At 38.4% G+C, this 14,317-nt stretch overlaps 2 protein-coding genes across 2 annotated transcripts; one reads left to right on the plus strand and one right to left on the minus strand.

Annotated features, from left to right (window-relative positions):
- The first annotated feature begins 539 nt into the window (after positions 1-539).
- Positions 540-14,030, plus strand: LOC147847654 (uncharacterized). The gene is made up of 13 exons (XM_087338961.1): positions 540-777; positions 866-973; positions 1,167-1,241; positions 2,498-2,548; positions 3,394-3,540; positions 3,723-3,868; positions 4,766-4,874; positions 4,963-5,031; positions 5,111-5,354; positions 5,429-5,583; positions 5,674-5,744; positions 13,084-13,240; positions 13,322-14,030. Exons 2-13 carry the CDS (start codon positions 896-898, stop codon positions 13,415-13,417), a joined length of 1,398 nt encoding a protein of 465 aa, XP_087195087.1. The 5' UTR covers positions 540-777; positions 866-895; the 3' UTR covers positions 13,418-14,030.
- Positions 10,608-11,099, minus strand: LOC147847655 (uncharacterized). The gene has a single exon (XM_087338963.1). The coding sequence runs from the start codon at positions 10,992-10,994 to the stop codon at positions 10,638-10,640; it is 357 nt and encodes a 118-aa protein (XP_087195089.1). The 5' UTR covers positions 10,995-11,099; the 3' UTR covers positions 10,608-10,637.
- Positions 14,031-14,317: the final 287 nt, after the last annotated feature.

Genomic DNA, 14,317 nt, shown 5'->3' on the forward strand with positions numbered 1-14,317 from the left:
ATGAAATAATAGGGAGATAACATTGCCTCTTTAAGCAAGGCTTTGGCCACTACAGAAGGTATTGGAATATGAGGACCAACAATGATTGGGGCTTATCTTGCTAGAACTCAAGAGGCAAAAGTTGTTGAAGGACAACAGTACAGCAACACAAGCTTATCAACAAAGAACAATCACAAGTTTCTTTAGCCCCATCACTCCTACTCATGCTACAAGTCAATCAAGGGCTATATAAATGGGCTCCCAACCAAGGCGTAACAAAAGCGTTATAATAGATCGTGCAATAGGCCCCGGCCCCATGGACAACAATCTTACCACTCATGTCATTGACGGATAAAGGTCATTATCTCCTGCCATTGCAAGTGCTTGCCTTGCTTCAGAGATCTCTCCATTTTGGATAAACCTATGCTAGATATCTTGTGGAGATAAAAATTGTAATATATCTGTCTAGATTTGTTAGTTTCTTTTTATTTTATTTACTTTTTTTACCTAGCTACCATACTTATAAGTCTTGGAGAATAGGTTTGTATCGAAGATCATACAATCGTGTAATCATAAATATTTCTGTACAATTCCATTTGCTTCATACAGTATCATGTGATCAAAATTTATGTTGCAATTAACATGAGAACTACCAGTGTAAACACTAAACCCTAATTGCAATCATTCATGTCATGTGTGTAGCCTAATTGAATTACTATCTTTTATGTCTGTTTTATCTATGGTTCTCAGGCAACTGATGCAGATTTGTCAAAGGAACTTTACAAGAAAAAAAGTGCTGTAAGTGATTTCTTGTGAGAATAAGCATATGTTCTGGAATTCTATGAATGCCATAGTTATTATAAGTAGGAGTCTTCTTAAATTGCAGATTCACAGGAGGAAAACTCGAGCATGGCAGATGGCTTGTATTCTTTCACGGTTTGTTGATGATGACATACTTGAAGAAGTCATGGATCTACTTCAGATTTGTTTGCTTGTGAGTGAAAAATCAAAAGAAACAGAAAACAATGTGTAATTATTGACATTGATAGTTCATGGCCTACTACCCGATTATTGGTAACATCAATTGAAGATTTGCATATAGTCTTAGTTCAGTTTTTTAGCCGAGTGCTATTTGATATGTAAAGTTTCAGTAAATCTTCTCATCTACTTTATGTTTATTTGTACAGAGAAACAACTTACCCTCAGTCCGGCAGTATGCTGAGATATTTGCTATTGAACTTTGTCTCCATTTCCCAAATTTGGTAAATTGTTTGGCGTTACTCTGTTAATCATTGCATGCACGTGTTTTCTACTTGGATACTTTTATTCAGACTAGTCTGAAGACTTACGTGAGCCAATAGAATTCTGTGGGTAATGTCTAGTATACTTTGTTCATGAGGGCGTCCCAAAGCACTCATGGTATCATTTTGAATGTATAGGCCAAAACTGTGAAAACCCAAAAAGATACAGACCCATGTTGCTAAAAATATATTATTTAGGTGGTAAATGGAGATCCAGGAATGGAAAGGATCACATACTACTAATTATGACAAGGGCGCCTTCTTTCTATGTATAGACATTTGTTATCTCATTTATCTATCATTGCAGATAACCTGATGTAGTATTCTTCTATTTTCTCATCTTACATAATCCCTAGGATTGTTTTTCTGACAATGGCTTGCATTGCCGATGATAAAACAGCTTTGTAATTGAGTGATCGTCACGTAAGGGAAGTGAAATCAATCTTTTGTTACACAGAATATACTAGTATTACACAATCTTTTGTACACAGAATCTGCCAGGATTTCATTTGTTTTTGTAAGCAACACTTGTAACGCAACAGTTACAAACTACCAGAAGCCATTTCTCTCTTCTGCTGAAGAGTTGCTTCCATTTAGTGGTTTTGGGAATTCTAGTTCTGCCATCTTTCCTCTGCTGTCTTCTCATTTGTTTCATTGCCTTTGGGACATTTGAAGTTGTTATGTTTGATTTGAGCGTCTGGTTTCTCAATGTGGCATGTCCATATGATCACAACAATAAATGTTTTTTTCCCTTGAATAAATGTTAGTAAAAGCTTTAGTCGCCAATAAAATTTCTTTGTCCTCTGCCAGTAAAAGATCAGCATTAAATCTTTTGAGTGTATCAATGAAAAGATTATCTTTCAGTTCTGGCAATTGCTAACAAATAGGTTCTTCCATATTTCACTAACAGATCATGATGACTGCATACATTGTCGAGAATAATATTTGTGAAATCAGATCTTGATGTGTGTTTATCCTGTGGGAAACAAAAATAGATGAAACAAATTATGCATTTGAGGCAAAACTAATGTTATCACTATGTGCCAAATTCTGGAGAATTTTTTGGATGGAAGGATGTCCTGAAACAAGTCATGTGCAAAGTGATTTCAGTGACAATTCTGTTAGGCTATACATCTCACAGGCAACCATCATAAGCTTGAGGAGTAAAGTCTTCAGTGCTATATATTGAATATAATAGTAGATTTTTATTGTTTCAGGTAAAAGAAAAAATAGTCCCAGCCCTTGCTGATTTCAATATGAAGACGCAGGTACAATTTTGTCTGAACTAGACAAGCTTACCTTTTTCTGATGTTTGTATGGTACCAACAATCTAGTTTTTATCTCTGAATCATTTTTGCTGTTTTTTGGCTTCCTTTTATGGCTATAATAATGTATGAGTAAATTGCAACTGAAGAATGAAATATTTTCCACTAAATAGTGGAATATTTCTGAGGGTAAAGCTTAAATGGTGATTAGGACAAATGCTGGACAGAAGACTTATGTGTAGAGGCTGATCAGTGACTGTTCAATGCCTCTGAACTACATTTTAAGATATGTCCTATAACTCTGGACCATTCATAACCCATGATTTGGTTAAAATAAAGATCACCGTGCAGATATGTAGGTTCAAAATTCCCCCCTTCTCATTGGATGAATTACAAACTCAATCCTACTTGACATGGTTGAGGCTGCATAGACCGTGCTATAACTGTATAATCTTGATGTAAGAGCCCTTCTAGTGTTTAAAATGGGATTCCTACCAATACCCAATGTCTATCTTGGTAGCACTGATAAAGATTAGTTCAATGGAATCTATTTGCATTGCATGTATGATGCAAAATGGGAACCCTACCAATACCCAATGTCGATCTTGGTGACTCCTCATATGGGTGTATTACAACATCAAATATTGATTTATTGTCATCCACTAGAGGTGTATGTATGAGCTAACTGAATATTGAGGATTGTAACCATTGGATATATTTTATAGTTTATTTTAGATTTAAAAGAGCAGAAACTTTAGTGATATTAAGGCCATGTTTGGTATCCTTTTTTATTTGTAAAATTTCAATGTTAGATTCATTAACGTTCTGTTTATTGATTTTTTTTGCAGACGTTGGCATCGTATGTTTTCATTTCTGTGAATGTTTTGATACATGCAACTCCAGCATGCATTCAAACTTTACTTATTGATGAATTAGTGCCAGCAGTGATACCATACTACACTACTCATCACCATCCATTGCGCAGCTTTTCTCAGGTTTGATTTGAATTGGTCAGTCAGACCAGTACCTTAACAATGCAGATTGCACATTGGAAATTAGTGTGATGGTTGTTTCTTTTGGATTGCACATTTTAAGATGCAATCTCTTGTTTGGCGTTATAAGCTATTTTGGCCTCTTAAAATACGTTAATATTTCATTCATTCTTTCTCTGTTTCAGATACTGATACATGAAGTCTTTCATAAGATTCTCAAAGTCCCCTCCATCAAAGATGTCAATTTAAACAACCATCCTCCATTATCACTTGAAACAAAATGCTTACAATCAATAGTCGCGTTCTTGGATGAGAATAATGAATGCAGGAGGTGATTTTCCTATCATGTTTATTTCAATCATTGGGTTCTGTGAAAAATATATAAACATCCCAAATACAACAAAATGGCTTTTGAAAGTTGACATCTAACATGACATTAGAATGGACAGTATTATGTCATCCAAAGTAGTATTCCTAAAGCTTTGTCAATAACAATAACAAGAACTTAGTTAAGTCTGGATCCTACCAATTATCTCAATGATCACAATATTGACAAGTACCGCAATGGTTTGAGAGCTCCAAAAAATGAGCTTGATTCCTAAATTAACCCACTTTGTTGAATAAGTTTATTCTCTAACTGCAAGAAGTTTGTTAAGGTGATTTTCGGAACTAGCATTTTAGAACTAAGAAGGATGTTCATCTGGAAGCCTCTAAGAATCTCCTATATGTTTTGGTATCACATGGTAGTGTGGCAGATCTGTGCGTGTGCACGTTGAATGTCTGGACTTCTGGACTAGGAGATGGATGGATGAAGATCTATGGAGTATGAAATAGGTGCTTGGAGCACGACAAAATGTATGCTCCATAATGGATTTGACTTAGAATATTTTGGAGAACATATAAATAAGAAACTTAAGTAAACTAGAGAGAAAGTAGAAAAAACTGAACCCTTTACATCTCTAATATAGGATTCCTCATGCCAAAGTGGTTTGAGAGCATGCTACCACTTGGTTCTTGTCATTTACTAGAAAATGTGATCTAAATCGTATGGAAGAGTCCTTTATTTCAACGACACTTTCATTACTACCATTTAATATTGAGAAGTCCACTAGAAGAGTTTATTGCCTACACTTATTCCTAAGATGGGTTGGATAGGACTGATGCATGTAGAGGACAGGAATAGCTACTCACCTCTTTTTTAAGGGTGGTTTGATCATTTTTCTTTCAGGATAAGAACAGCAGTAAATAATTTTTTGACTGGTTTTGACCCCAAAAAAGCTGTTACACCAAGGGGCATCTTCTCCTTGAGGTGTGGAGGTGAGGAGGACCCCTCGAAGGTACTCAGGGAATACACATGAAATTTTATTATATCTATTTATATAGTTCACCTTTATTTGATGAATATACTATTTTACGAGATTGCAGCCTTTGGATGATATTCCATTTGAATGTGCTCCAATTGCTCTAATGGATAAAGTATCATACTTCTTAAAGGTAAGCTTCCTTTCTGTTTTCAAAGTTCAAATATGCTGATTATGATGTATGTATATTATTGCTGCTGCACTTGATCCAGGAAGCCCGAGATGACTTGCGTCAATCGATGGCTGCAGATGCGTTTACCTTACAAAGTGAATCAATATCTGACCCTAAACGAGAGAATGGTTCATCTGTGTCAAGCACAGAAAATACAGAGGGATCAGCCAACTTTCAAAGGAAAATTGGATCTCTTAGATTCATGGATACTAGCCCAGAAGTTAGAGTTGGGGGGCCTCCTAATAAGGAGGCTAGCAGTGATATCTTCTCACCAGTTCTATCAGGTATTAATAAGCACAGGTATACTATTGTTCCAAAAATCAGTAGCAGGCATAGAAATAATATTCCTTCATTTCAGTAGTTATGGAGACCGAACAAGACCTCCTCCATGCAAACATACATTCTAGAGCTAAAGACATAGTAAAGATGCGTGGTAATCGTCAAGAGCTAATAGTGGTTGCTACTTTATTGGGCCGCATACCTAACCTTGCTGGGCTTGCACGAACCTGTGAGGTACGTCATCCAGCAGTAATGATTTTATCAATTCTGCTCACACTTGACATATAATGTTTCCATATCAATCTTTGAAATAAAATATTGCAGGTTTTCAAAGCTTCGAGCTTAATAGTTGCAGATGCAAGTGTTGTGCTAGATAGGCAGTTTCAACTGATAAGGTAAAGCACAGAGCAGCCAGCTTGATTTGACAAACTAAGTTAGGACACTTGTACATATCCACATTTAACAGTGGCATATGCAATCATCATCACACAAAGAAAAGTAGGTTTGTATGAGTTTCTGGAAGCAGAATCAACTGAATATGTTTATGTAACATGGGTTTGGGAGGGCTGCTAAGGGCAGGGTTGTATTGATCATCGACTGAGGTGAAGAATGTCGGTTGCCTTCCAAACTAGTATTTCTGAGGACGGCTAGGCTAGTACAGGCTATGGAAGGTGCCAGTCTAAGGGTTTCACAACTAGAGTAAGAAAGATATATTAACGTTTTTTAAGAGGGCCAAAATGGCCTGTAAGGCCAAACAAGAGATTACATCTTAAGTGTTATCTCATGTCTGAGAACAAATGAAAATAAAATAAATGTTACTCAGTAGATATAAAAGTAAATAAGATAAAACAAAGACAAGGGAATCTGGTTTTCGGCACATGTGAGACTCTCAAGTTAGATATATTATAACGTTTGTCTTCGAAAGATCTCCAGCGTAGGTAGATCCAGAATGGAGAGGTCTCCGAAGCGAGGGAAGCACCTGCAATGGCAGAAGATAATGGCATTTATCTGTCAATGAAAAGGGTGCTGAGGTCATGGTCCATAGGGCCAGGGCCTACATGCACCCATGGAATGAAAGAGACATATTCAAAGAGAAGAAAGAAATAAAGAAAGATATATGAACATCATTTAAGAGCCCAAAATGGCCTATACGACGAAACAATAGATTACATCTTAAACATGTTGTCTCAACTTTGTGAACAATAAACCAAAATAAATGTAACTAAGTGAAAAGATAAATAGAAATAGAAGAAGACTTGACTAAAGAATCTCTTCATCTACAGATGGAAGATTCTCAAGTCAATCAGATTCATTGTAACTTTTATCTTTGAAAAATCACTAGCATAGGTCAATCCAGAATGGAGAGGTGTCCCCAAAAGCTTCACCACTTTAGGGTTCTAAGTGTATTTTTAGACAGGGGGAAATAACCTCCTAAAGAGGGAAAAAATGCCCCTGTAGTCCTAACTGTGTTCACACACATCATTGTCCTAAGTGTGTTCACACAAATCATTGTCCTAAGTGTGTTCACACATTACTGTCCTAAATGTGTTCACACACATCACTATCCTAAGTGCGTTCACATATCACTGTCCTAAGTGTGTTCGCACACATCACTACCAAAATATGTCAACAAATCCCCCTTGGGAGTGATGCGGTGAACAAGGAGCTGACACTCATGGTTAAACAAGTGCCAAGCTATGTGGATAGAGATGAATCCACAAATGGGATTAGGCCTAAAGCTTTGCGGAAAACTTCAAACTTCTCCCTAGGCAGAGCCTTTGTGAAGAGGTCTGCAATGTTCTCCTGCGTGGGCACATAAGTCAAACTGATCTCTCCAGCGGAGAACCTTTCCCTGATATAGTGATAATGCACCTCAATGTGCGTAGTGCGAGCATGGAACACAGGGTTCCTCGCAACTGCCATTGCGCTTTGACTGTCAATGAAGATGGTGGTGGCAGAAGACTGACCAACACTCAAATCAGCTAAAAGGCGTCTGAGCCACACACACTCAGCTGTAGCTGTGAAAGTTGCCCTATACTCAGCCTCACAACTAGAAGTGGCCATAGTAGGCTGCTTCTTGCTCAACCAAGATATGCATGAGCTACCAAGCATGAAGCATGCAACCAGCCCAATCAGAGTCAGAAAAAGCATGCAGGTCTGGCGGTAGTGATCCCCCCTTGGGATAAAACAACCCAAGTGACCGGGTACCACTCAAGTAGCGAAAGATGCGCTTAACTGCCTGCCAATGCTTAACTCTTGGGCAATGCATAAACCTGCTCATCTGAGAGACAGCAAACTGAATGTCAGGTCGGGTGATAGAGAACAGCATCAAATGCATCTCCAGCATCATGAAGGCTCAAACGTAAACCTGTCTCCATGGGAGTGGCAATAGGTTTACAATCTTCAAGGCCAAAACGCTGCAATAATGTGTCAATGTATTTTGATTTGACACAATGCTAATCCACCATCAACTTGCATAAATTGAATGCCCAAATAATGATGCAAATGCCCCAAATCTGACATCTCAAAAGAGGCATGCAAATCAGCCTTAAAGTCAGCAAGCAATATGCTTCTCATTGGGGCCAGTGAGCAACATATCATCGACATACACAACCATGATCAGAAACACATCAACACGCTTAACATATAAGGTGCTTTCAGTTGGACTATTCTCAAACCCAAATGCAATCAAATAGGCATGTATCTTTTCATACCAAGAACGTGGTGCTTGCTTCAACCCATATAATGCCTTTCGCAACCTACACACTTTGTGTTTATGCCCTTTTTGCACAAAACCACGGGGCTGGGATACATACACTTCCTCATGAAGATCACCATTTAAAAATGCTGTTTTAATGTCCAACTGATGTACATTCCAACCACGATGAGCTGCAATTGCACAGATGCTACGAACAGTAGTCATACGGCAGGTGGGAGCAAAGGTCTCATCAAAATCAATGCCTTTTTCTTGGGCATAACCTTTTGCAACAAGCCTAGCCTTATACTTGTCAATTGTTCCATTAGGTTTACGCTTTAGCTTATATACCCACTTAGTGCCAATAGCCTTCTTGCTAGGAGGCAAGTCACATGAAGACCGTGTACCAGTCTTCATATTCTGATTGCATAGCAGCCATCCAAATTTCTAAATTTTGTGCTTCATCAAAAGAAACAGGCTCACTCTCATTGCAAAGACTAGAGGCAGCCATTGCATAACAATCTGATGCAAAAGAAGCACTATGATAACTTGAACGAGTACGGTATGGCAAAGGAAAATCCAATTTACTGTCTTGCAAAGTCTGCAACAGCCATCTAGGCACAGTCTTTGCCTCCTCTATATCAGCCCTCTCATTAATAAGTGCATCATGTAAGTCTGCATCAGAAATAGAATGATCTGCATCAGAAATGGAATGATCTGCATCATTATGAGTAGCTTCCAAAGGCTGAGAAGGTGCCTCAAGTGGGTCAACACTTAATTGTCTACTTGTAAACAGAGGCAACAAAGTGTCATACACATCTTTGGACCTAACTGATGTCTCCTTCGTACATGAAAGAAGTGGCTGAATTGCATCCTACACAAAAACAACATCACGGCTAACCAAAATGCGTTTAGATTGTGGATGATACAGACGATAGCCTTTCAGAACTATATCCTACAAAAATACATTTCACTGCTTTATCATCCAATTTTTTGTGTTGTTGTTTAGGCATTAATGCATATGCCAAACAACCAAAAACATGCAGATGAGCAACAGATGGCTTTTGGCCATGCCAAGCTTCATATGGAGTGATAGAGTGCAGTGCTTTAGTGGGACACCTGTTAAGTACATATGCTGCACACATGACAGCCTCAAGCCAGAAACTATGTGGTAAGGCCTGACTTTTGACCATACACCTCGCCATTTCCATGAGTGACCTATTCTTTCTTTCAGCAACTCCATTTTGTTGAGGTGTATACGGCACTGTACACTGATGTTTTATCCCACGTTCAGCCAGAAATGCATTAAACTCATAAGCTAGAAATTGTTTGAAGCACAAAAACACTTCGTACTTTGCCTTCAATGGATATACCCATGCATGCCTAGAAAAGTCATGAATGAAAGTCACAAAATAAAGATAGTTCCCAAGAGAATGTGTTTGCATAGGACCACTGACATCACTATGAACAAGCTGCAATTTCTTCGTAGCTCGAACTAAACCATCTTTTGGAAAGGATGAACGCTGCATTTTGCCCAAAATGCAGCCTTCACAAACATGCTTCCGAGGTGCCTCAAGTTTGGGCGAGGACACCATTTCAGATTTTTGCAGGCGAAGCAAACTTGCAAAATTCAGATGACCAAAGCGTGCATGCCAAATCATTGCATTTGAAATAGCCTGAGAATCCTGTATTGCACAGGCTGAATCATTTATAGATCATTCATAATCTACGAGCTTATACAGCCCACAACATAAAATGCTAGAAGCAATAATAACATCCCCATTGGACAGATCATGAACTGTACACCTGTCATCAACAAATTTAACAACCAAGCGAACCTTGGCTAATGCTGAAACTGACAACAGATTTTTCTTGATCCTCGGCACAAACAAAGCATCTAACAAGATGAAAGGACTACCATCAACAGTAGTCAAAATGATCTTACCAACACCCATAACTGGATAAGATGAGTTGTTGGCGCATGTGATAGTATTCCCGGTAGGGGCAGGCTCCAATGAAGTGAAGAAATTGTGCTGCAAGGTAATATGTTTGGTTGCCCCACTGTCGAAGTACCAAACATTTGATTGTACAACAGACATACATTGTTCAAGTGAAGATGGATCAAAACTACAAACAGTAGTAAATATCCATTCTTCATTCTGCACAAGATTTGCAGACTCTGTGTTTGGTGCAGAAAATAGTTTTTGTTTCTGCTCTTGTTTTTTTCATTCACTTGTGAATTATTAGCAAATCTTTGCTTGCTAGCAAAAGAGTTCCATTTACCTTTGCCCTTCTGAGTAGCTAGGAAAGCTTGATCTGCAACACGCCTAGATTGATCTTCCTGTAACAAAACAGAGACTAGCTCCTCCAATGATAAGGCATTGGGATTGCCTTTCATCATTAAACGAAGAGTAGAAGCAAAAGTCTGGTATGAATCAGGAAGACCATTTAGAACGGTCTGCACAAGTGAACTATCTAGTATCATTTCATCAGCAGAAATTAATTGTTCCTTGAAATCTTTGATTTTTGTAAGAAAATTGTCCATAGCAACATGAGCCTCATTTCTTGCTTGGTACAAAGTGGTAAGAGTATCCTAAGCATCCTTTGCTGTCTTGCAAGAGCGAATATGGGGAATAATGGCACGCTTCACAGACAAAGCTATCAAAGCATGTGCCTGAGCATCTCTGCCATCCCAACGAAGTTGCTCTGTAGTTGGTACAATAGAAACTGTAGCATGGGCATCAGCAGGATGATCAACATCCTCAACAGAATCAGTACCATCAGCATTTGTGTTCTCAATAACAAGACGTTTTCCAGCCCCTTGAACCACATTCCACAACCCCTTTGCTACTAATACATGGTGCATCATATAAGCCCAAAGAGGGTAATTTGTTCCATCCAGTTTATCCTCAACAGCAAGCATCCGAAATACATCATTGATCTCAGCCATGGCCGTGGACTGAACACGTCTTGATGTAAAAAATGGACTGCTGAAGGGAATAGCGTACCTCTTTGACTTGAAAGATGAACAAGTGAAGAGAAAAGGGAAGCAAATCTGATTTCTGAGGGTTATAGGAATGTCTTGGAAGACTCAAGGAGGCTTTTTCTAGGATTGAATCAACTTGGAAGTAGAAAAAAAAAACACAATTGAAACTGCGCAGAGGAAGAAAACACGCAGAAATTGGTTTTTTCAACAGCAGAAAAATGCCACCACAGATGGCACAGACGGACTGCCTATGAGAGCCGTTGTGTTGCTGCTCAAATGTCGCTTTGTAGCTTTGATACCACTGTTGGGTTCTTGCTTTGAATCCCCAAAAGCTTCACCCTAAAGCTTCACCACTTTAGGGTTCTAAGAGTATTTTTAGACAGGGGGAAAAAACCTCCTAAAGAGGGACAAAATGCCCCTGTAGTCCTAAGTGTGTTCACACACATCATTGTCCTAAGTGTGTTCACACATTAGTGTCCTAAATGTGTTCACACACATCACTATCCTAAGTGTGCTCACACATCACTGTCCTAAGTGTGTTCACACACATCACTACCAAAATATGTCAACAAAATGGCCTATACGACAAAACAAGAGATTACATCTTAAACATGTTGTCTCAACTTTGTGAACAATAAACCAAAATAAATGTAACTAAGTGAAAAGGTAAATAGAAATAGAAGAAGACTTGACTAAAGAATCTCTTCATCTACAGATGGAAGATTCTCAAGTCAATCAGATACATTGTAACTTTTATCTTTGAAAAATCACTAGCATAGGTCAATCCAGAATGGAGAGGTCTCCGAAACAAGAGAATCGCTTGTGATGGGAGATAATGGCCTTTATTTTGTGATGACAAGGATGGCGAGATGCTGGTCCACATGCACGAAAAAATGCTATTGCCTGATCTATTGTAACCATAGTTCTAGCCATACGTCCCATTCGTGTCATACTCAAACGCCAATATTCGTATCATACTCATACGTGAAAAGGCTCCAAGTATGATTGAAATCCATACGCGGTACATAGATATATTATATATACATATGGTGTATATGGTGTACATAGTGTGTGTGTGTGTGAGGGGGAGAGAGAGAGAGAGAGAGAGAGAGAGAGAGAGAGCGTGTGTGGTCTAGAGAGAGAAGCCCTGTTTTGCATGTGTGAGGAGACAGTGATTGAGTGTATATCTAGACTCTAGAGAGAGAGAGAGAGAGGAGCTATGGGTTTTGTCTGTGTAAGGGAGTATGTAATATGTATATTAGATATCTAGATTTTGTAGAGAGAGAAAATCTGTCAGTTCTCGTGTGAGAGAGAGAGAGAGTGTGTGTATGTGTGTCAGATGTCACTTCTATTCACAAAATATTATGAATATCAAAAATTAAAAAAACCAAAAAAAAGTCAAAAGAAAAAAAAAAAAGCCAAACGAATATCGCGTATCATACGCGTACGTTTGCAAACGTTCGCGTACGTCCAGTAAATTGGACGTACGCGAATATTAGGAACTATGATTGTAACTCCTTTGCAATGTCTTGGTTGGGAGCCCATTTGTGTAGCCCTTCATTGACCTGTAGCATGAGTAGGAGTCGGGATCTCAATACTGGATTGCAGAAACATTTGTTTATTAGAAATCAGAGGCATGACCTTTCCACATGTCCAAAGCTTTCCCAGACAAATATGCTACCTATGTTTTCATATTAGTTGGCATTGCAGCCTCAGTTTCGTTGTCCAGGGCAGATATTATATAGTGTAGGGGGGTGATTGAGTCGTCCAAGGACTAGGGTAGAGAGGATGGAATTCCAAAGCTAGAGCATCATATGCATCAGATATACAGAGAATAAAATACATATCTACCAGGCATGTCCAAAGAGTTTTGGACCTGCTTCTCTTATATCATCTGTAAAAGGGTATCAATTTTAGGTTGAAAGGCGATAAATACCATGATTTTGTCATTCATTGTGAATCTTTCAGCATTCACATGATGGTCACAATCTTTCAGCATATGATGACACCCTGATCTTGTTTCTGTTATTTATTAATTTTTATTTTCATTTAGTGTTACTGCAGAAATGTGGGTCCCTTTAAAGGAAGTGCCTGAGGAAAGTCTCCAGGAATATTTGACTGCCATGAAGAAGGAAGGATATGTAGTCGTTGGGCTGGAGCAAACTGCCAACAGTGTCTCAATTCATAAGTACAACTTTCCGAAGCGAACTGTATGTGTATCTTAAGGATCCATAGTTGCTAGAGATGTTGGGTATAAATAGAATCTAATATTGCCTCCGTTTTCTATGCAGATTCTTGTTTTGGGTAAGGAAAAAGAAGGCATTCCTATCGAAATAATTCAAATACTAGATGAATGTCTGGAAATCCCACAGCTTGGAGTTATTTGATCCCTTAATGTGCATGTGAGTGGAGCCATCGCTATTTGGGAGTATACTAGACAGAGCCTTGAAAAGATTGACTAAGGATTGCATCTGTGATGACTATGCCCATAGTCGTGGATTGGTAACTGATTGCCACTCAAAACAAAATTATCAATGCTTAAATGAAATTGGTTGCTTCATGGGGTTGGAGTTTTGCAAGATTCCTTTTTACTCCAATCTGTCACATTAACGATGAGTCTATTTATTTCTCATGCTAACATTGCCAACATTCTTATATCCAAGATCCTGTAATGCTCCCACAGCCTTCTGCTCAACATAAACACAGCATTCATAGATCTATGATTTGGAAGAATACGTTCTCTTATGAGACCTTAATTCTCTGCTCCACTCAATTCTCTACATTTGATAGGTTTCCAGCTGATCTTAGGTATTGACAAGCCATTTTCTTGTCAGCTTTAGAAAAGGTAAAATGGCAATGAGCTCTCAGAATTGAAATCACTGGAGGGGCATACTTTTTTGCTGAATAGAATTAGAATAACAAACTGCCCTAGCATCGCAATTCATCAAGCCAAAAAAACTTAAATGCTTGGGATGTAACAATGTACCAACACTTATTTTTTAATGGGGCTTACAACTTTTATGGCTTATCATCTTCTGCATTGGTTTCTGAAGAATAATAATTGTGTTTTAACTTAGCATTCATATGCATCTTACGCTCATTTTAATAGATATGAGCAAAGGGTGAAGTTTTTCCAGTACACTGTTAGTACTCGTCCATCAATTTGGACAACCTTGAACAAGCTAATGTTTGAAGTATAGAAATGTCTTCCTGTGCACCTTTTGGGTAATATTCGTCATGTTTTCATTTGTCATTTTTTTGGATATAGCATCAAAAGGTATAGGTTT

The sequence above is a fragment of the Azolla caroliniana genome, unplaced genomic scaffold (genome assembly GCF_043228905.1).
Source record: "Azolla caroliniana isolate FFs.n. ecotype wild unplaced genomic scaffold, voAzoCaro1.0.p SCAF_779, whole genome shotgun sequence".
Classification (NCBI taxonomy): Eukaryota; Viridiplantae; Streptophyta; class Polypodiopsida; order Salviniales; family Salviniaceae; genus Azolla; species Azolla caroliniana.